This window comes from Salvia splendens, chromosome 20 (genome assembly GCF_004379255.2).
Source record: "Salvia splendens isolate huo1 chromosome 20, SspV2, whole genome shotgun sequence".
In the NCBI taxonomy this organism is placed as follows: Eukaryota; Viridiplantae; Streptophyta; class Magnoliopsida; order Lamiales; family Lamiaceae; genus Salvia; species Salvia splendens.
In genome coordinates, this window is record NC_056051.1 from 15,519,658 (window position 1) to 15,543,494 (window position 23,837).

A 23,837-nucleotide genomic window follows, 5' to 3' on the forward strand; every position below is an offset into this window, starting at 1 on the left:
AGGAATACAACTCAACTACCTTGGGACGAGGGAGTAAAAATTATTAACCAAGTGTCGAATTAGTTATCAAACAAGAAGGAAGAATAGACAATAGTTACACCTAGGTCCAATCCACCAGGCCAACCCATTAGAACCTGTGCAAGTCGAGTTACAGGCTAATCGGGCTAGAAATTTTCCAATCTCAAACCCTTAAATTTAGCGGGCATTTTAGGCTAACCCAGATTTCAGGCTGCACTGACATCTCTATTTGTTTTGTCTTTTGTTCAAATATTACAGTGGATACTTCACGACTGGAGTGATGAAGATTGTCTAAGAATTTTGGAGAATTGCAAAGAAGCAACCGCTGCAGGTAGTGGCAAAGTGATTATTTTGGATATGGTTGTGGATTGTGAGAAGCAAGAACACAAGGCCATTGAAACTCAATTGTTTTTTGATATGGTGATGATGGTTGGGCTTGGAGGAAAAGAGAGAACTGAGAAAGAGTGGGCTAACCTATTTTCTATGGCTGGCTTTCAAAATTATAAGATCACTCCCCTTTTAGGATTAAGGTCTGTAATCGAGGTGTTTCCTCGATGATTGTTTGTTAGTACCAAATAATATTTCATTTTGGTATATTGTACTGCATGTTGCCATATTTGATTTGTCATGTATTTCCTCCTATTAATAAGATTGCCATCACTTTTTATGGGCATGTCTCACTTTATATTTCACTTTTTGTTGTTTCATATAAAATACTCTAAAGGACTTATAGAATGATAAAAGATAATGAATAAAAAAATTAAGTGAAATATGAGTATTTTTTTTATAGTACTTATAGAACTAAAAATGAAGACTTAGTAACAACAGCGGAACTGGAATTTACTCGTGGGATCGAACACAATGAAAAATATTCATATGATGTTTTGATATGATGTCATCCACTTTGTCGGCTTCCTCAACTATCATATATCGTCCCTGTTATCCACACTAGAGTAATCAATTATATTGTTGAGAATATCATTGTCGTTACAAACTTTTCTTTTTCGGCTAAAATGCAATGACGAAATACGTGACTTAGAGAATTGCAATTTGCCTCAAACAAACATGTTTCAATTTGAAATTATAAGATAAAAATTAAAAATCCCATGAAATGCGCGGATTGAGTAATATATTATTTTGTCTTCTATCATGTCAGTGCATGTTGCTCATAACGTGGTCATGCTGTATACATTTATTATTCTGGGATTATAGGTAAATTTGGCTATATAAATTAATGGAGGCCATTTTAATTTTGACACCTTTATGATTAGATATGCCCACAAACCTAACCACGAAAAAACCTAACTATGAACTTATCATATATAGGCCATTAATTATTTGTCACTAGACTTACTACCCATCCCAAAAAGAATGTCTAATTTGCTGCTTTTGATATTCAGAATTTAAATATCACTTACTGTTCTTTTTTTTTTGACCCCTCACTTCATCAGAATCAATACTCATATTCTATATTAAAATATATATCTCTATATATCTATACATGGTTATACTAAAATAACAACCATAATTAAATGACAACGTACTAAGAGAACTCTTAGATTTAAAAGCAGATTCAACCTTAAGTGTGTCGCATGGTAGGCTTGCTTGCCTATATCGCAGATTGTTTGATTGTCTCTGATTTCGTATCATATATACCGAGTTGCTTGTATAAGTTGTCATTTTAACTATGATATCACCATAGTGCTCTGATTTCGTATTGCAGATTGTTTTGAACCATATGTTGATTGTTTACCTATGTATCATAGACTCTTGAACAATGGGCAGCACTTGTCGCCCGACAGGGGCTCTCCGGTCACCATATTCACCAGGCTGAGGAGCTCAGCGCAGGTGCCGAGCATAAGCATGTAGCCAAGAATATTATTTTGCATCGTCCCGGAAAGGAAATTGACTGCGGCCGCGATTGATTGCGTTTTTGGTATAGACTGAGAAATTAGTCGTTAAGATCAACTGCACATTAATTTTGTAAAAAATCACTTATAGCAAATTCTAGTATTTGTTTTTCGCCGCTTTGGGATGTGGGGCTGACTTAAGACAGATGATATGTGCTCATAAAAATTCTGTAATTTCATTCTAACATGACAGGGTAAGTATTAATTTATGGTTCAAAGTAAAATGAAATAATTTGATTGGTCTGATATGCCTTGCAATTTCTGTCGACCAGGTCGAGAAGGCATAAATTAGGCATAAGTACCACCAAAATTGAATTCCTAAAACATAGACTATAATCAAAATAGAATCCTACCATATGTCCGAAAAAAATAGACAATGACACAAATTTTATTACGTAATTGATAAAGTAAGAGAAATGAAAATATGATGAAAGTAGTGTTACTGGATTATGAAGTCCACATTGAGAATTATATGTAAGGTTAATATTTGTTTAAAAGTTTTCATATTTAGAATTGATCTAATTTTGATGGATGACCCAAAATATTAAAAGTAGTCTATTTTTTTTAGACGGATGGTGTAGTACTTTTTTCCACTTTCTTCCCCTCAAAATCCTTAGTTCTTCTACAACTCCTATGCAGAATACTAGTAATCTCTCCGTCCCCAAAGTGTATGAACTATTTTTTTTTCGTCCTTCCCTGAAAAAAGTATGAACTTTCTTATTTTGGAAAATTCAAACAACATATTACTCATACACATCATTTTATTTACAACTTATACCATTACTATTAACAACTTATATCATTACAATAATGTGGACCCCACTCTCCACTAACATTATTTCCACTATCTTCTCTCTCTCTTTTATTTTTCCCCTTATTTAATAAAATCTGTGCCGAACCTATTATTCATACTCTTTGAGGATATTATTCATACTCTTTGAGGATGGAGGGAGTATAAATTTTCAACGTGCAACACCTGATCTCAAGAGAGTGATAATTAATGATAAATTAGTTCCTAATACTAAAACATTATATTGACTTTATTTATTTTGTTTTAAACATTTATTCTAGTACTTAAATTATTATCGATGTCATTAATTCAATTTACTAAATAATCATAGCTCAATATGCTCATTTCTACAACTTCAAATAATAAAATAAATTAACTATTTTTAATTTTTTTAATAATAATAATGTCAATAACATTTTTTAAAATAATAAAATTAAATTAAATATATAAAACAAACAAATAACATTAATCGTGGAAGCATGACGTGTTAACTAAACATACATCACAAATACTTGGGTACATATGCAGACGGTGGCAAGCAATCAATACTATGAGAAAATATGGTTTCTTTCGCATTTTGAGACAAGTTGTGGAAGCATGAATGTTAATTGTGGAATTGAAAATAGAATTGGAGGCATGGCGTATTGTTTAGATAATTCTTTTTTATTTGGTTAAGCTATTTGATGTAGATAAGTGACGTATATTTTTGGCTATCACATAGATATTTCGATTGTGAAAAACTGAAAATCTTTTAGCGAAACATTTATTTCCAAAAATTAAATAATAAGTATTAAATGATACTAGTAATTAGTAATTACCTTAACATTCAGAAATATTTTTGAGTAAAGCCCACAAATAACATTATTACAAAATCAAGTTTTTAAATTATTCTGGTTAGCCTTTTGAATGATTTATTTACTTTTTTATCGATTGATAATTTGATATGTGTCTTAATATATCATTTCTCCAAATAATACTAGAATTTATCGCATGGAGATAACGAACTAAATTAATATGAAGACAATAACTTTATTCAGTAATGACATGCTCTCTATTTATTAAACTTTTTTTGAATTATATCATAAAATGAATTTCTAGCATCAAAATGTGTATGCAACTCATATGAATTATTTCATGCAACTTCTACATGAATGGTAAGGAAGACAACATTTACTTTGTTTTTATTTGGTTAGAAAAGTAAGGATGGCGACTGACTCATGCAGCATAAAAACTCTTTCATCGGTCCTATTTCAATTTGTATATATTGAAATACCATTTTTCATCCAAGTTCAAATCCACATGAAAACCGAGTAAACCATGAAATTAGCGTGTACTATTTATTAACTTATTTGGTGAGAAGAAGGCATCATAATTGTCATTCAAAAATATTCAATGCGTGTGTACCTTCAACTTATATATTAACTCTTATAGTCAGCAAATGGCATTCCAAAATGGAGAAGCGTCCACAGATGAACTTCTTCTAGCTCAAGCTCAAGCTCAAGCTCAAGCTCATGTTTGGAACCACATGCTCGATGTCCCTAAAATGCGCGATTCAATTGGGTATACCCGACGCGATCCACAAGCACGGTGAGCCTATAACGCTTTCCCGATTGGTCGAATCTGTTAATGCTGATGTCAGCAAATCCCAATGTATCCGCTGCTTGATGCGGGTGTTAGTCCAATCCGAGTTCTTCACCGAAGACGCCACTCAAGAGGAGGTGCGGTACTGCCTGACGTCATCCTCGCGCCTCCTCTTAAAAGAGGCACCTCTCGCGCTGCTCATGTTGGACCCCGTCTTGACAGATTCATGGCACCATATGAGTGAATGGCTCACCAGCAAGAGCCACCTCACGCAGTTAAGAGCCGGTGCATGGGTCGATGTTCTGGGAGCATGTGGCACATGGGCCGGGCATGGGTACTTTGTTCGATGAAGCTATGCGTAGTGACTCAAGGCTCGTGGCCAGTGTACTTGTTCGGGACTACAAGCATGTGTTTGAGGGAATCAAGTCACTGGTTGACATCGGGGGTGGTTCTGGGACTATGGCTAAGGCCATCATTGAGGCGGTTCCCAGCATCAAATGCATTGTTCTCGACCTCCCACATGTGGCCGGCTTGGAAGGCACGAGCAAACTGAGCTATGTGGGGGGAGACATGTTCGAAGCTATCCCTCCAGCCGATGCTGTTCTTCTCAAGGTATGAATAAGTTCTTATCTCACTGTCGTTTCATTAACAAAACAATCCCGTCATTCGCAAACAATACTAACGAGCAACAATAAAAGCAGTGGATAATGCACGACTGGGACAACGAAAACTGTCTCAAAATCCTAAAGAGATGCAAAGACATTGTGAAGAGCAACGGCAGCACGGGAGCAAAGGTGATAATCATTGACACAGTCCTGGACGTCAACAGAGAAGATGACAAAGTTGCCAATGATCAACTCTACTTCGACATGACGATGATGGCTTAGTTCAATGGGAAAGAAAGAAGTGAGAAAGAATGGGCAAAGCTTTTCGCTGATGCTGGCTTCACTAGCTATAAAATTACTCATGCATTTGGTGTTAGGTCTCTGATTGAGGTTTATCCTTGAATATTTGGTATAGGTCTATTGTCTATGTGCACATATACGCGTGTGGACGTCTGAATGTCTGAACGAAGCCAAACTCTATCAAGATGTATTTCACCAAGCATAGCATAATTATAAAAACAATGAAGTATATTTACCTTGTAAGATTGATCTTCATGCCCAAAACTCAAGAACAATTGCAACGTACAAGATCAACTGTAACCCATAGCAGGTAAACTGAAGGCAAATCATAATAGAAATATATAGCAAAGGCCAATGAAATTTCATTTAGCATCATCACCAAACAAAACTTTGTAAAATCGTTTCCTTTCTTCCGCATCAAGGATGCCACCAAAATTACCTTCTTGATTGTTTAGCTGAGAGATTTTTTCATCATCATCTCTACTCCTTCCGATAGGCCTAACTTTTGCAACACCTTTTTTCTTTTTCTTTTCTAAGTTCATTAAGTAGTGCCTTCGGTTGTACTCGTGCAGGCCTTCCTGCATAAGCTCCCCAAACTTATTCTTCACGACAACGAGCGGATCCTTCTCTATCAATTCCGAACCATTGTATGCTTCCCTAAGAAGAACAGTGTAAATCTTGTATTTGTTCGAGACATAGAAAATACCAGGATGTTTAAGCAACAGAACATTCAATTTCTCAGGAAAGCCAAACTCTCTCTTAAAATGGCCTAATTTGGAGATGGAGAGTTTCTTCCACAAAGTCATCGATAGCAATTCGTGCACCAAAGCCACATTTCGTTTATCCATTTCAACTGATCCCTCTGACAAAACGCTCGAGTCTGCATAAGGTGAAATATAGGGAGTCGAGTTGAACTCTAGAAACCTCTCCCATGACTTGACCCATGTAGCTGGCAACAAACACGAAAAGGATGGCTCCGAACCCTTCTTCTTAGCTAATTTCTCAACAGCAGAAACTGCACAATCAGGATTCCAGGATATAAGCTCGATATCCATTGAACTCCGTTTCCCAGTATAGTTCACAACCCGAAACATGTCAGTGTGCTTCGGGACAATCCTTAGCAAATAATCATCAGGAAATCCAAAATTCCTTTTCAACTCATTGACCTTTGAAACGTTTAGCCTTTGGTTTCTGCTCATCATCAACAACTTTGCTAGCCGCTCAACAAATACAAGCTCCTGCGAATCCTTAATTGATTCTTCCTCCTCAACCAGAAACATCATACGCTTTGTCAATCGACAAAAGTACTCGTAGTTCTCACGATATACCTCAAAGCAGCAAGGATACTTCTTAAGCCAGTTAGCTGCCTTCCCTGAAGGTCGAGGCTCTTGAACTTCTTCTGAATGTGATTGATAGACGTGACTTGATCAGGGCATCTGAGGATTATGTTCTTGATCTGATTATTCACCATCCATCTATGGTTTCGTGATAGGGCTGATTCAAGATCGGGATCTTTCTTCATTGACCAAAGGGAAAATCGTCTTTGTAAGTTGGGATGATAAGGTGGTGCGTATAAACAAAAACTCCACCATTTTAATCTTCTGTGGTATTCAAAAATCACCATCTTGCAGCATTTCCTGAAAATTGAAATTATTAGCATTAGAAATAACCAAAGGCTAAGAAGTTACAACAATATTTTTTTTCTTTTTGAGTAACTGTAGCAGCTAAATAAACTGTCTTTAAATAAATTTAGGATTGCAAAAACATTGACATAAGTATCAGTGAACAAAATGCAAAAGGCTTCATTGATCTGCTAGTACACCTCAATCTACTGTTTCACCTAGTATTTCACACAGCTAACAAAATGCATTAAAGAAGATTTTCAACAGCTCCAAATTCCAAATTGGCAAAGAGAAGCTCCAGTTCAACAAATAATGCCAAAAAATGTGCCAAATTCAATCTAATACAATCACCACTCGATTAATTAAAACTATTTAAGTGGCGTCACATTTTGGTGCACTCTACTAAAAATTATCAAAAACCTGCCAATTTACCATGTAACTTCAATATAATTGGGAAAAACGCCTGTAAAGTATAGCTATATCTCGGCCATCCCAAAAATACAAACCCCAAGATTTACTCTTTCTTTAAACTTCATACACATTCATATAATGAAATTCATTTCCAAGCTACATTGAAAAGATAAAACATAGTATTTCTCAATCTTAATCTTTAACACATCATTTTGTTACTATCCAACACGTAAAACTATTTTACCTTATCCGTTTAACAATTCTCAGTCTGTATACGCAATAACAAACAACACAAAACTGCATTAACAACGCAGCCCCAAACTTTATTTTATCCTAGTTTGAACGAGAAACTATCTTTCTTTGCGCTTATAATCCACAACATACTAACTTGAGATTAAATCATGACCATGTTTTCAATAGTTAAAATATAACTTTGAGATAGTATAAAAACGAATCAAACAATTTTTCAAAAGCAATTTAATCAAACATCTCAAACTTTATGTAAAAAACATTAAATTAACACATCATCCCCAATAATCAGATTTTGGTATCAAATTCCAATCTTTAACCATATATATAACCTCAATTGCATAGTTCCGAACTCAGTTTACACCAACTCACCGAAAAATATAAAATCCTCAGATTCTAAGAACCCTAAATCTAGTTACCAACACAATCCACACTGAAAATCCATTTTCACGCCTTAAGTACAAAGTTGTGGTTCAATTATCAGCAACCTAGAATGAATTCTTATCAATTCTTCACAATAACTAGCTCCAGGAGAGTAAAAACAAGATTCTAACCTTAATTTTTGACAAAATCCGAAATGGATATCTAAGCTTGAAACCCAAAATCTGAAACTGGAAGCATGCGGAGGGAATTTGGGGGTGTCACGGAGAAGTCGTCAGTGAGTCGGGCAAAGGATGAAGCGGCGGAAGTAAAGGGGTGAAGAGAAACTGGCGTGAGAGGGGGTGAGGAGATAGATAAGTTACTGTAAAATTTTACAGGGGTAAAACAGGGAAATCAGTCAAAACAAACATAAGAGCATCTCCAGTGGACGGATGTCCGATGTCCCACTCGGACATCCACTAGGACATCCCAAAAACACCTCCTGCCAAGTCACTAGGACTTCACATCCCACTGCCACGTCACTAGGACATCCCCTGCACAATCTGCCCTTCCCATCGCCCTTTCCACTAGGACTTCCCGCAATAAAAAAATCACAATAATGTAATTATGTAAAAACGGAATTATAATTTTGACACGGAATACTGGAAAGCAAAATACGGGCAAAAATACATAGTCATAAAACATAAAAAAACATAGTTAGAAACTGTTGTCGGAACTGTTGTCGCATTTCCGCTAACGTTTCCCTCCAGGTCGATGGGAAACGCCGGAGTCTGCGACTCGCTAGTGGCATGTGAGTTCCTATCGTTCTCCATTAAGTAGAAATGAAATTTGTAGTAAAAGAAGAGAGAAACTTGTTAACACAAGTGGTGCGAATGAAATGAAGTTCAACGAGCCGTATATATAGAGTTAAAAAAAAATTAATTACCGGACGTCCGACCCACTCCACAATGGCGGACGTCCGCCCGCCCGTCGCCCGCACGTCCGAGGACACCCGACGTCCTCACGGGACGTCCGTATCCGACCTTCGACGCCACAATGGCGGACGTCCCGGTCGTCCGTCGCGGACGTCCGACCGGACGTCCGCCATTGGAGATGCTCTAAGGCTCGGCTCTCAAAAGGATCGGCTCCCAAACATTTATTAATTGACCAAATTATCCACCAGAGAATGGTTCTGCCAGTGTTATTCACGAAGTATATAAACCTTTTGCAGATCTCATTACTTGTATGATCTTCCCATTGCTATTCTTTATATGCAAGCATGTTGCAAAATCATCAATCTTACCCCGGAAAACATACCATGACTACTTGAGTACAATTCCAATTTCAAATAAGAAATCGTTCTACGGCAACATATACTGTATAATTCATTTTGTGAATAAGATTAGCTTGAACAATTGAATATAGTTTACTTCATTTTCTGGTGGATCTACTGCAACAGCGAAGTCAAGGAAATTTCAATCGAATTGTCTCGTCGGTTTTTCAAAATTTGGGTTTAGTTTTGAGAGGATAATATAGTCATTTATAAATGTTGGGAGATGAATAATAAAAATAAAGAAGAGAAAGGAAATAAAAAAGTAAAAATCCCTTATTCTGAAAAGTTCACATGTCTCGATCTCATATTTCGAATGGTCGGTAAATTGAATGTCAAATTTCGAATGGTCAGCGAATTTAATCATTTTTTTCGAAATCTCTCTTGGAAAGGAAGGGAGTGGCAAAAGCAAACCCCTTGTAAAATTTTAAAATCCGCATCCTCTACGCCGTCGCCGTCGCCGTCCACGATTGGCATTGCTCTTCATCAATTTATTTATAGTCTCCATGGAGGTGGTGCCAGGCGCCTCTGAATTTCCGCTGCCCGAATCGTTTCTCGAATTTCTCAATCAAAACGGCTTGGATCCTTCGATTTATGCCGCCTCTCACTCCACTCCTCGTTACATTAGGTACTACTCTCCGGAAACTGGTTTATTCTCAATTTTCTTCCTAATTTGAACTTCAATGAAGTAATGAATTTTCCTTACAATTTTCGGATGATCAAAATATGTTGCTTCCGTTGGACTAGAAAGTGAGTGGAATCTGGTAAAGATACTTTGATAATTTGTTCTTTCTTCAAGGTTAAAACCAGGATGTAAACTCGAGAGAGAAGAAATTGAAGATGAGATTAAATGTAGACTTGAAGAAGTTTATTGGCTGCCTGATTTTTATTATCTTCCACCTGATGTTCGAATCTGTTGCATGCATGATCATTCATGCGTAACTATATGCATGCAACGTAAGAAGTTAATTGATCGCGTAGGAGTTCGTTGAGTTAGTTGATCAATCCAGCTGGAATTAACACACGTGATATCTCATGCTACATGTGAAGTGAAGTGACGTGGCAATGCAGCACCAAACGCGTGAAGATCTCAAGTATAAAAAGGGAAGCGCAGCATCTTTTGAGGGGGGTTATTTTTGTGTTGATTGTTCTCTTAGCTTGGATCGTGGATTTTAAGCATTCCTCTTGTATTTCCTACCTTTTGTTAAACCCTATCATCTTCAATATAGTTCCTATTGATTCTTCTTAGCTCATGCGATCTTAGCTCGAGTGTATGATGTTGTTGTGAATTGTGTGAATTCATTGAGTTGCGGTCACGATTGGGAAGCCACGACGTCGGATCGTAACAAGTGGTATCCAGAGCAATCGATCTCCAGACATCGGAACGGTGACGCGAGGTACTGAAATGGAGAAGAAAATGATGGAATTGATGGAACAGAGGCTGAGTGAGCTGCGAGATCAAGTCATACAAGAGCAGGAACGCAAAATTTTGGAACTAACGCAATCGATTGCTACTATCAATTTGCAGAATCAGAAAAACAAAGCAGCAATGGATAATGGTGAAGGAAGTAGTGAAGGAAAATCGGATTGGGGAAGATCGACTCGATATGAGTTTCCTAAATTTTATGGTGAAGGATTTGAAGGTTGGATGATGAGAGCTGAGTATTTTTTTCAGGTAGCAAGGGTACCGGATGAGGAGAGAGTGAAAGTAGCAACTATTCATTTAGAAGGAAAAGCTCTCCAATGGCACAGAGGCTTCCTGACTCTTCATGGAGATGAAGCGTATGTGGACTGGAGATATTACAATTCATGCTTGGCAGCTCGCCTTGGAGCTCAAGCTTATGAAGATCCCTTGGCAGATCTGAGAAATCTCAAACAAAGAGGTACGCTGCAATCATATATGGATGCTTTTGATGAATTATATCCGAGAATCGGTATTAGGGAAGATCAAGCACTTAGCTTCTTTCTATCTGGCCTTATTGATGAACTACAAATGCCAGTAAGAATGTTTAGACCTAAGAGCTTAGCTGAAGCATACTCATTAGCTAAGTTACAGGAGTTAATTGTGAAAGCTTTGGGAATTAAATCTAAAGGAATGCTGAATAATGCTCCTACAAGCAGCAACTATTACTCTAGTAGCAAACCTATGACAGTAACAGCCACAAAAAACCAGTGACAAATGTGAGTAATTGGAGTGGGAATAACAGAGATAATAATCGTTTTGGTGGAGTTAGAGCTAGCACCAATCTGTCACCAAAAGAATTAGATGAAAAAAGAGCTAAGAAAGAGTGCTTTTGGTGCACTGAAAAATTTACTCCCAATCATCAATGCTCTAAGAGGAAATCTTATGTGATACAACTGATAGAGTGTGATGAGCAAGAGGATAAGTCAAATGAGACAGATGAGGAAGAGAAATCAGATCTTCAGTTATCTCTCCATGCTGTTTGGGGGAAGGATGGTCCTCAGGTGATGAGAATTAGAGGCCTATGTCAAAAGAAATCCCTGAAGATTCTGATTGATACTGGTAGTACTCACAATTTTTTGAGTATCACCATGGCCAGGAAGATCAAATGCCATCTTACTGATGTGAGCTCTAAAGCTGTTGAGGTTGCAAATGGACAACTGCTACAATGCAATCAGAAATGCACTAACCTGGAATGGGAAATGCAAGGAGCTAAATTCCAAGCTGAGGTTTATCTTATTAACTTGGAAACTTATGATTTGATATTAGGTGGTGCTTGGTTGTCTACATTGGGAGAAATTACATGGAACTTTAATAAGCTGAGTATGGTGTTTAAACTTTCTGATGTGGAGGTGAAGTTACAAGGAGAATTATGGTCACCAAAGGCTGATCAACTTCACTGCCTACATGTGTGTAATCAACAAAAGATGGATGTAGAGGAAAGAAAGATAAACCGCTGATGCCTACAGTGGAAGGTGATTTTTTTGGCTGCTACAAGGCTAGTGCGGAGGAGGTTTGGCCTGCTCTCAATTTAATTTTAACAGAAAATGAGAGAGTTTTTGAAGAACCTAATTCATTACCACCTCAAAGGGAACATGATCACAAGATAATATTGAAGGAAGGTTCTGATGCTGTGAACATACGGCCTTATAAATATGCAACAAAACAAAAAGATGTGATTGAAACCATGATTTCAGAGATGCTTAAATCTGGAGTGATAAGGCACAGTGAGAGTTCCTTTGCTAGTCCTATTGTCTTGGTTAAGAAAAAAGATTCTACATGGCGCATGTGTATTGACTATAGAGTTTTGAATGCTATCACGGTTAAGGATAAATATCTTATACCAGTCATAGAGGAGCTTTTAGATGAGCTAAGTGGAGCTACTTGGTTCTCCAAAATAGATCTGAGATCAGGCTACTGGCAAGTGAGAATGAGACCGGAAGATATCCACAAAACTGCCTTCAAGACACATTCGGGTCATTATGAATTTTTAGTGATGCCATTTGGATTGACAAATGCCCCAGCCACGTTTCAAAATCTGATGAATACTGTGTTTAGAGAGCATTTGAGGAAATTTATCTTGGTTTTCTTTGATGACATTTTGATCTACAGCCGAAGTAAAGAAGAACATGAGTTGCATCTGTCCACAGTGATGGCTTTGATGAAGGAGCACAGTTTATTGGCTAAACGATCCAAATGCAACTTTGGCTGTAGAAGAGTTGAATACTTGGGCCATGTAATTTCTGAGGAAGGGGTAGCTACTGATGATGGGAAAATTGAAGCTGTCAAGAATTGGCCAAAACCAAGAACTATTAAGCATGTCAGAAGCTTCCTTGGTTTAACCGGGTATTATAGGCGATTTGTACATAATTATGGAGCAATTGCCAGACCCTTGATAGAAGTAACTAAGGGCATTACCTTCAAATGGACTGAGCAAGCACAGGACGCATTTGATAAGTTGAAGGCTGCTATGATAACTGCACCTGTTTTGGCTTTGCCAGATTTTTCTAAAGACTTCATTATTGAAACTGATGCTTCTGGTTTTGGAATAGGAGCTGTGCTTATGCAAGATAAACATCCTCTAGCCTTCATCAGTAAGGCATGATCTCCAAGACATCAGACACTATCTGTGTACGAGAAGGAATTACTAGCAATCCTATTGGCAGTCAAGAAATGGCAGCATTATTTGCAATGTAGGAGATTTATCATCTTAACTGATCATCAAAGCCTCAAATATTTGCTGGAGCAGAAGCTAACCACACCTACTCAGCAAGCTTGGATGACTAAATTGATGCAATTTGATTATGAGATCAGATACAAAAAAGGTAGTGAAAACACAGTGGCAGATGCTCTGTCTCGGGTGCCTGATGCTACGGTATGTGCTCTAACTTCTTTTGTAATTCCTCTTGAGCTTATTACAAAAATCAAGGAATCTTGGAAGAATGATCAACAAATTCAGTTAATATTGAATGCAAAACAACAAGATGCTACTACTCATCCTAAGTTCAGTTGGAATAAGGGAGAATTGAGGAGAAATGGGAAGTTAGTAGTTGGCAATGAGTTGCTATTAAAGGCTCAGATTCTTTCTTTATTTCATGAATCGGCTATGGCTGGACATTCTGGGGTATTGAGGACTTATAAGAGAGTTTCAGCTCTGTGTTATTGGCCAAAAATGAGGAAATATGTTAAAGAATTTGTTCGAGTTTGTGTGACTTGTCAACGTTATAAGCCCGGGAATACTTTTCCTGCTGGATTGTTGCAACCCTTACCCTTACCAGCTGCTATATTCTCTGATATTACCATGGATTTCATTGAGGCATTACCTACTTCACAAGGAAAGGATACCATCTTTGTTGTGGTTGATCGGTTGAGCAAATATGCTCACTTCATGGCTCTTTCTCATCCTTTTACAGCCAAGAAAGTGGCAGAGATCTTTCTGAATTCTGTTTTTAAGTTGCATGGTATGCCTGCCAAGATTATCAGTGATCGAGGAGCAATTTTTGTGGGCACTTTTTGGAAGGAATTTATGACCTTGTTGGGAGTGGATTTGCTCTTTTCTACAGCTTACCACCCTGAAACAGACGGCCAATCTGAGGTTGTCAATCGTTGCTTGCAGTGCTATTTGAGGTGCTCTATGGGTGAAAAACCGCACTCATGGTGTCAGTGGCTTGGATTAGCAGAGTATTGGTATAATACTACTTATCACTCCAGCATTCAAATGACTCCATTTGAGGCTCTATACGGATTTCCACCTCCCTTACATGTGCCATACGTACCAGGAGATTCTGAGGTAGAAGCTGTTGATTTAGCATTGAGAGATAGAGAGGAGATGATTTCTGTCCTTAAACGACACATTCAAAAGGCAGCTGATAGGATGAAGAGGCAAGCTGATCAACATAGGAGTGATAAGGAGTTTCAAATTGGTGATTGGGTATGGCTGAAACTACAAGATTATAGGCAGCGATCTTTACGGGGTAAACACCATAAATTTGAAGCTAAATTTTTCAGTCCATATCAAATTGTAGACAAGATAGGAAAGGTTGCTTATAAGCTGAATCTCCCTTCATCTGCCTCCATCCATGATGTGTTCCATGTCTCCCTCTTGAAGCCGGCAGCTCCACCAACTGGACCAGCTACAGACTTACCTACTGTCTCTCACATTAATGATGCGGTACCTCAGGCTATTTTAGATAGGAAGATGGTTAAAAGGCACAATCACGCATCGACAAAATGGCTGATTCACTGGAAAGGCCGTTCTCCCGCTGATGCTTCATGGGAGTTTGCAGAGGTGATTAAGGAACGCTTTCCTTGGTTCCTTGAGGACAAGGAACCCTAAGTTGGGGGTATTATTGCATGCATGATCATTCATGCGTAACTATATGCATGCAACGTAAGAAGTTAGTTGATCACGTAGGAGTTCGTTGAGTTAGTTGATCAATCCAGCTGGAATTAACGCACGTGATATCTCATGCTACATGTGAAGTGAAGTGACGTGGCAATGCAGCACCAAACGCGTGAAGATCTCAAGTATAAAAAGGGAAGCGCAGCATCTTTTGAGGGGGGTTATTTTTGTGTTGATTGTTCTCTTAGCTTGGATCGTGGATCTTAAGCATTCCTCTTGTATTTCCTACCTTTTGTTAAACGCTATCATCTTCAATATAGTTCCTATTGATTCTTCTTAGCTCATGCGATCTTAGCTCGAGTGTATGATGTTGTTGTGAATCGTGTGAATTCATTGAGTTGCGGTCACGATTGGGAAGCCACGACGTCGGATCGTAACAGAATCGCAAGCACAAAGGCGTATCAGGAAGGAAAGGTGCAAACGAGACTCCTCATATTTTTCGATAATTCGATAATCTGTTTCCGAGATATTAGGGTGCATCTTGTTTAGTGTTTCCTTGTTGCTGTTTTGTGTTGTGAAGAATTTTTGCAAAATAGAATTTGGATAGAATATTGAAGTTATGTTACTTAAATTTATCTTGTAGATATATGGCATAGATGCAGCTTCAGGAGCTGCAGTTTTAGCTTTGGATGTTTCACCGGGTGATCACGTCCTTGATCTCTGTGCAGCTCCTGGTATGTGTTCTTTCATACTGCTTATAAGCTTCTGATTGTGCCTTGTTATGTGTGTATATGTTACTCTCTATGTAATCTCTTCAAATTTCCACGACTTATCGATTTCATGTGTTTGCAGGTGCTAAGCTATGTATGATACTGGACCTTCTTGGTTGTTCAGGTTCTGTGACTGGTGTTGATATTGCTAGGCATCGGCTAGCAGCTGCAAGAACTATGCTGCAGAAATATGCTATTGGTGACCAATGCCGTCCCTTTGCTGCTGATGGAACGACATTCTCTCTTACTCCGCTCAGGGCTCAGTCAAATTCTAAATCAGGTGGTGAACCAAAAAAAGAATACGATCCTTCAATTTAGTTTTGAACGTTTGGTCTATGCCATGATCATACTGTGCTGACATGTGAATATTTCGTCGTTCTGTAGCCAATACTGAGGTGGGAGAAAAGACTGAGGTATACAACAAGTGGACTCCTCGGAGACCATGGAAAGAACGGAAGAGGATAGCTAAAGCTTCTAAAACATTTTCACAAATTCAAGAACCAGAACTTATATTTTATGGGCAACATTCTGGGGTGGTTTGTTTGAGCAAACATAATGTGTACAGAAAAGTAAATGACCAAGAAATTTCGCAATTCGGCTATGACAAGGTGAATCATAATCTGTTAGCCATTTTTTTTGCTCTTTTATATTCTTGCAAATGTAACATTTTGCACCATTATTCTGTCTTGGAATTCACTTCAGGTCCTTGTGGATGCAGAATGCACTCATGATGGCTCGATAAAACACATTCAGAAATTTGAACAATGGGGTTGGACAACACTTCAACGCCGTGTACTGGAGGCTGAGAGGACTGATGACTTGTCTGTTCTTCAGGTACATGTCTGCTTTTATTTGCGCAGGGTGTTCTCGCATAACTCTACTCGAGGTCACTCTTAAGACCTAAGCCCGTAAGGAAATCAGGTCTGAGAAACTGATTTTATTTGTTTGTATGTCTCTCCATATGCACATGTTTATCCTTACATTAGGATGGGTAAAAACTGTATACTATTGGTATTTTTTTGATTTATATGTTTTATGTATCATTCTGTCTCGTTCCAATTTGAATAATTCAGATAAAAGCTTATTGACTTGTGGTGTGACTTAACCTACTTGGTTCCGTATTCCCTCTCTCTCAGACACAATTTCCCTACATTTTATTAAGGTAATATTCTCTCTATTGCAGTTAAAATTGCTAGTCAATGGATTTAGATTGCTTAAAGTTGGAGGATCACTCGTCTACAGCACATGCAGGTTTTTTCACATATTCTCGGGTGAAATTTGCAAACCTTCCATCATTTTATCACTGAAATTACTCTTAACCATATGTTCATGTTTTCTGCTGTGGTGATTAGTTTGACCGTTGCTCAGAATGAAGATGTGATAGAACGTTTCCTCTCAGAATGTGCATCCGCTAGTAAGATTAAATATCCCTAGTTACTTTGAGACCGATTCACCTACTCATGACTCTGCCTAAACAGTCTCCTTGCTGGTATAATTGTTTGGAAATTGTAGTAGCATAAGTTAGTAACCCTTAACCCGCAGTTTTCAATAACCAAGTCAAACGATGTAGATAGTTGTTCCTCTCGTTGCCTGAGATGATGATGATATTCGAACTTTTGACTTTCCCTACTTTGGGGCCTATTTCTTCGTGTCTAACGTTATGATCTCTCACACTCACACTCACACTCACACTCACACTCACACTCACACTCACACTCTCTGTGCCGTTATGATCTCTCACACTCGTCCGTGCTGTGTTTTGCAGAGTTGCTGGAGATAGATGTTGCAAAGAATTGGCCTTGTAAGCAAGCTAGAGTAGCAAATGCTTTACGTTTCGATCCGGTGACTTCATCAACAAGTGGACTTTTTGTTGCCAAGTTCACCAAGTTGTTGGCTTGATCTTTCCTCAAAGCTTAGTTTTGAGAAAGAATAAAATTTTACATCCTTGCGCCTGTAATTTTTCAGTATTAGATGAGTTTTACATTTTATATTTTAAAATTAAATTTGTTTCCCGTCTTGACTGAAGTTATGCTTTTATTTGTTCTCTTTTGTAGTAAAATTTTACACCCTTGTCACTTGCGGATCTAGCTAGGGGGCCGGAGGGGGCGGACAGTCGTCCCCTCCGGCCGTTCAGAGAGTCTAAACTTTCCCTTGAATCGAGCCAAAAATAGCATATCCGCCCCCTCCGCAGAGTGTACAGATCTGTTTATTTTCAATAAATGTCATATAAAATGTAGGAGTACAATGGTTTGGTTGTTGGGTTTTTAACTAAGAGGTAAACTTTTACTAATTTGTATATATTATGTTGTTATATTTGTTCTTTAGTTAAAATCATTTTTAATCTTGTGTTAATGTTTTTTTGTCCTAAAGTACTTATAATTTGTATTGCTATATTCTACTAATATATCTAATAACAAAACTAATTTGTAATATAATTCAATTCTTTTAAAATTTATTGTTTCTTTATTCTTTTAAAATTTCAAAATTCATCCTCAACCGTTAGTAAATACTCCCATTCGGTCCCCATTAAGTGTCTCATATATGGTTGGTGAATGAAAGTGGGTGAAAAAGTTATTGGAACATGAATCCCTCTTTTATACAATAATTTTATAATAATTATGAGTAAAATGAGTTGGTGGAATATGAGGTTCACTTCCAAAAATAGTACTCTCTCCGTCCCCAAAGAATATGCACTTTGGGGGCGCCACGAGTTTTAATGTAAAATTTGTAAAGTAAGAGAGATGTAGAGAGAAAAAGTAAGTAAAGTATTGTTAGTGGAGAATGAGTCTCATCTTATTAGAGAGAAGGGACTTTCCAAAATTAGAAAGTGCATATTCTTGTGGGACGGAAGGAGTAAAAATGAAATGTGCATTTATTGGGGACAGTTGAAATAAGAATATACTCCCTCCATTTTTTAAAAATATCAACTCTTTCCATTTTAGTCCGTTCTTTAAAAATGACAACTTTCAAACTTTCTATTTTATGAAATCTTTACACACCTACACGTCAATTTATTTACCACTTATACCAATAATAAAGTAGGCCTCATAGTCCACGAACATTAATTCCATTACTTTTCTCTCTCCATCTCTCTTACTTTACCAATTTTTCTCTCCATCTCGATTAATTTATCAAATTGTGCATTAAATCCCGTGTCATTTCAAATGTTTCTAATTTTAAAAAACAGAGGGAGTATAGAATATTTAATGGAAACCAGAGGTAGAAAGAAACAACAATTTTCGGCATCACTTATGTTTAAAAAAAAGGATAATAGACATTTAAATCATGAAGTTTGGTCAAATTCTAGTCTTTCTTATGAACTTTGAAATTAGTATATTAAATCATGAAGTTTGAATTTTTCTTAATTGTCCCATCTATGCACAAATCGACATTTTTTTATGTTAAAAAAGACTATAATTCAATAATATAAGAAGAGAAATGAGAAAAGCTAATGAATATAAAAGGAAAAGATAAATATAAAAACGACCAAATTTCATGATTTAAATAGCTATTAACCCTGTTTAAAATAATAAATTTTATTTCTTTCTACCTCTCTTTTACTTTACAAATTAGGATTTAGAGTTCCGTCTTAAAAATTTCTAATTTTTATAGGACAGAGGAAGTACAATAACTGATGGTGTAAACATTGCATGTTAATTTTCATCCATGTAACTTATTTTGAATAAACATAAATTAAAAAAGTCATAAACCTACTATATTAATTATTCATTCGTATCCTATTAAAAGTCTCGGTTTGTCATTTTGTTTCATTCGCAATTAAGAGTATTAGTTCTTTTTTACTATAAATGGTAAGTATGTCTCATATTTTAATAAATTATTTCACTCATATTTTATTATTAAATTAATATATAAATATGAGTCTCACATTGCACTATCTTTTTTTCCACCCAATTTTTATTACATTTTTTAAAATACGTGCCAAATTCAATCAGTATAAGATATACTCCTCGCATGCTATATTTTATTATTAAATTAATATATAAATATAAGATAAACGGACTAAAATAAACCTCTACTAAGAAAATTTTCAGCATCAAACCCTGCCTACAGATGCTGAAAGTTTATTATTGAAAAATTGATGCGGGGTGAATTTAATTATTATTCGAATTCGAATAAGTGGTTTTATTGCGATGGAGAATTTACAATTTGGAATCTAAATAATTCCTTTTCCTGAAAAATATATCGGACTCAATTCCGTGTTGGATCCGATAATAAATAATACAAGTAAAATCTTGTGAAATATAAATTGCAGGATACACAATTTAAATACTAAAATACACGATTTCACGCGTTAGTGTTACTCCCATAATCTTCAAAATTCTTTCCCAAAACTAAATCAGTCCATTAGCCTTAAAGTCCCAATTGATTGGAAATCAATCACCTAAAATAATCCACTCCAAAAACGGTTTTTATACCCTAATTCCACTACCGCTCTCAATCAGAACACAATCATCCACTATCTCAATACTCCAATTGAGAGGAACCCGGCAGATAAGAGAGCAGTGAAAGAGACGTCCATCTTCGGTTCTCAACCTCTGTAATTAATCATCACCGTTCACTCTCTTTCACTCACTACGTGAAACTTCTTGTAACTTACCAACATGTTTCTCTTAAATCTGCGAGCCACAAGTCACTCTCTACTTCACGCCTTCACCAAGATCAATTTGTTCTCTCATCGTTGCGCCGATCCCACTGAGGTGATTACTCGCAAGCGAGTTGTGATCGCAAGGGAAAGAATCAAATTTCGGATTAAGCACTCGAGGTGGACTTTCTTTCAAATAAGGATAATGTCCTAACTATTTTATCGATGAGAATGAAATGCAAATATGTTTATCATGCCGTATTTTGGTTTTAACGTGCCTATTTGAAATGGCTTTTCCATTTATTATATAAATTGAATTCGGATCCTTATAGGGCCGCAAACCCTACTTGGATTAGTGTACACCTATGGTAGACCGTGTGCCATCTTATGGGTTGGCCGGTCTAATGACTTGGTTTGTGGCCACATTCCAAGTCATGTATGAGCAGATATGGTAGACGTCAATGGGAAAATGACTGCGCAGTCGTGATTTTGAATGATGAAATATTTTGGTGCCTCGAGCCTTTCTAAAGCTAAAACCCTGATGGTTACTTGATAATGATGAAATATTTTGATAAGGCTAATTTCATGCATCGGTCTAGGGGTTCATTTCATGAAATTGCTGGGTCTAACGCATTGAATTAAGTCAGGTATGTGAAGTTTTTCGCCAGATCCAGGAAAAGAAGAGGACGCTTGCATGGTCCTAGGAAACTGGCGAAAGGGTGAACAATTGGAAGAAAATTGCTAGACGGAGGAAGCCTCGGAGTTGAAGGGTAGAATAGGGATTTCTACGAAAACTCTAGAAGGCTATGTCCGCATCTATAAAAGGGAGAAGCATGCAGGCTGGAGGGACCTTCTCGGCTGGAGGCCTCACTAACAGCTCCTTGCTCGATTCACCTTTCCACACACTTGACTCCGAATTCGCGAGAGATTCCAGTTAACACTTGGCTGGTGGTTCACGTTTAGCTTTCCGACAATGGTTCGAGGGTTGTAACACCGTCCTAGTTCAAGGGCGAAGAAACAATTTACATTTCCGTTGCTATTTACACTGATTCCGCCGAGCTTCGCTGTTCGAAGCTCGGTTTTCTTTTGACAACCAATATTTCCGGTTTTATTCCAGATTTTACTTTCGCTTATGTCTATTGTGTTCATTACTGGTTTGCTGGTTGAGTTCGATTGATTTCGAGTTAGGATTGTCGGAGTTGTTATTTTTGCAGTTGGTTCTGATTTGTTGCCGATACTTGGTGTTTGGATCTGAAGAATGGTTCTGCTTTTTGGATGAATCGGAGGTTGGGTTTTGCTGGAGTTTGTGATTTGTTTGCAGATTGTTCATGATTGATTGAGATTGGAGTAGATCTGTGAAAATCGGAGTTATGGCGTTGGTTTTGCTATTTGTTGGGTTCGGATGGCTTGGATCCGGAGTGGATTAAGTGTCCGACGTAATCTGAGAAGGAGTACTTGATTTCCATGCCTAGTTTACGTATTTACATTTCATTTCGCCTAGTTTACGTAGATCTGTCGTATCTTCGAGTTATTGTAAGTTTCCGTCGACCAAATCTGTTTATTATGTTTGAATCTGGGCATTTCCTCTGTTTTCTCCATTTGCGAATCTGAATTAGTTAGAAAAGTTCATGAAGATTGTTAGCTGCAGCTTTACCGTACGTTGTCAGGCTTGGATTTCATGGTCCCTACTGTTTATTTCCTTTGTTTAGTGGTTATCGGTAGTTATGTACTCGGTCTAGGAATTGTTTAACTTTTTCTGCCTGTTACTTGGTTTAAGAGTCCTTTGTTCTTCGGTCTAGTATTTACGTTTTGTGCCTAGGTCTAGTAGTAGTTAAAATCTCAACCCCTTTTGCGTGGCAGCAGCCATTTTGTCCAAATTCTCTCAATACTAGCCTACGAATCCATCTCTGTGGGATCGACTCCACTTCCCTATACTAATCCATAGTATTCGGGTTGAGGAAATTTAATTGTTGAAGGAGAGTCGTGAGTGCCCAACGACCGGAGCGCCATTCGATCCCTCGAGTTACTGGACCCTGTGATTCAGTTAATTCGGAGAAGCGTGGTGTCTCGACCTAGCAATTGCTTAGATCGCATTTTGCAAGCGCATAACTCATAAGACGAGACTACTCACACACCTCTTACCTTCAAATGGCGCCGTTGCCGGGGATGGATGGCGTGCTTAGTGCTAGTGTTCAGAGTCTGTGGTGTAAATAGTTTTGATTTGTTTTCTTTCTCTTTTTGTTTGCAGTTTATGAGCAGAGGCTCAAGGTCTACCTACTGGAGCAACTCATCTGGGTGGACACACGGCCAGTTTGGTTGGCGGGTTAAGGATACAGTCTCTACTGTGACCACCAGATCAGGGTTCACCACGGGAGGCCCGTTTCCGAGTGGATTTACTAGCGACGAATCTTGGACGTCATCAGGACGCGAAGATCCAGAATCACCACCCGAATCAGAAACAGAGTCAGAAACAGGGGAAGCAGAGGAATTAGTCATGGCGCAGGTGGTAGACCCAGATCCAGAAATCGGCTCTCTCACTGCCCATTTAGATGGAGAACCAGCTCAAGCTATAGTAATGAATCCACGCCAGAGGACTATCGAGATCAAGACAAACGTACTCGGCATCTTGCCGACGTTCTCTGGGCGTAGAAATGAGTGCCCGTATGAGTTCTTAAATGAATTCAGTAAGTATGTGGTATTCAGAAGAGGCCGAATGATGCAACAGAGGAGGATTATCGCTTACGAGCGATTCCGTTTACCTTGAAGGGGAAGCTAATACGTGGCTATTGAGGTTGCCTCCGGATTCTATCCGCACGTGGAGGGACTTCAAGTTGGAATTCTTAGATTATTTCTTCCCATCCAACAAGACGAATGCACTTAAGAAAGAAATACTAGAGTGTAAGCAAGATTACGATGAATCGTTGAGTCAGTACTGGTCGAGATTTAAGGGGTTGTTGGATGCATGCCCGAATCACCGGATGATAGAGGCAGAGACCTACTCTCTGTTTTACGAAGGAGCCACTCCCGAGTCAAAGGACTTAATGAACTCCCTCGAGTGGGGGAAATTTCACAAGAAAAAGGGGAAGTGAGGCAAGAGAGATCCTAGGGAAGTTGATTGACGCTAAGAAGGCGTACGATAACCCTAGGAATGCAGTGAGAAGAGGATCGGTGCATGCTGGGAGAGAACAAGAAGATAACAAAGTCGAAGCGAGGATTGATAGGCTCGAAAGGCTCTTTTGAACGCGATTGAAAAGACGATTCCACTGGCTTCACAAGGGAAGGAGAAATCTCCTGGTCCAGGAGATAATCAAATGCAACAATATTACGGGACCCAGGAAGGAGATTATCAGGCCCAGGTCAATGCAATGGGAAGTTGGAATCCCGATGGGAGCTGGAATCCAGGGAGACAGAGAGATGCGCCTTGGAGAAACCATCCGAATTTCAGATGGACTGACAACGAACAGAATCAGCCGGCACCACAACA

The 23,837-nt window shown here is 38.1% G+C and overlaps 1 protein-coding gene and 2 pseudogenes across 1 annotated transcript; 2 read left to right on the forward strand and 1 right to left on the reverse strand.

The window, feature by feature from the left end:
- The first annotated feature begins 4,124 nt into the window (after window positions 1-4,124).
- On the forward strand, window positions 4,125-5,444 carry LOC121781868 (annotated as a pseudogene).
- A 102-nt stretch (window positions 5,445-5,546) lies between these two features.
- LOC121781867 lies at window positions 5,547-8,173 on the reverse strand (annotated as a pseudogene).
- Window positions 8,174-9,635: 1,462 nt separating this feature from the next.
- LOC121781007 (multisite-specific tRNA:(cytosine-C(5))-methyltransferase trm4b-like) lies at window positions 9,636-17,809 on the forward strand. Its single transcript, XM_042178684.1, has 11 exons — window positions 9,636-9,804; window positions 9,976-10,081; window positions 10,634-10,638; window positions 15,421-15,454; window positions 15,624-15,714; window positions 15,833-16,030; window positions 16,135-16,358; window positions 16,453-16,584; window positions 16,934-17,001; window positions 17,103-17,164; window positions 17,516-17,809. The coding sequence occupies exons 1-11, from the start codon at window positions 9,683-9,685 to the stop codon at window positions 17,647-17,649; spliced, it is 1,176 nt and encodes a 391-aa protein (XP_042034618.1). The 5' UTR covers window positions 9,636-9,682; the 3' UTR covers window positions 17,650-17,809.
- Window positions 17,810-23,837: the final 6,028 nt, after the last annotated feature.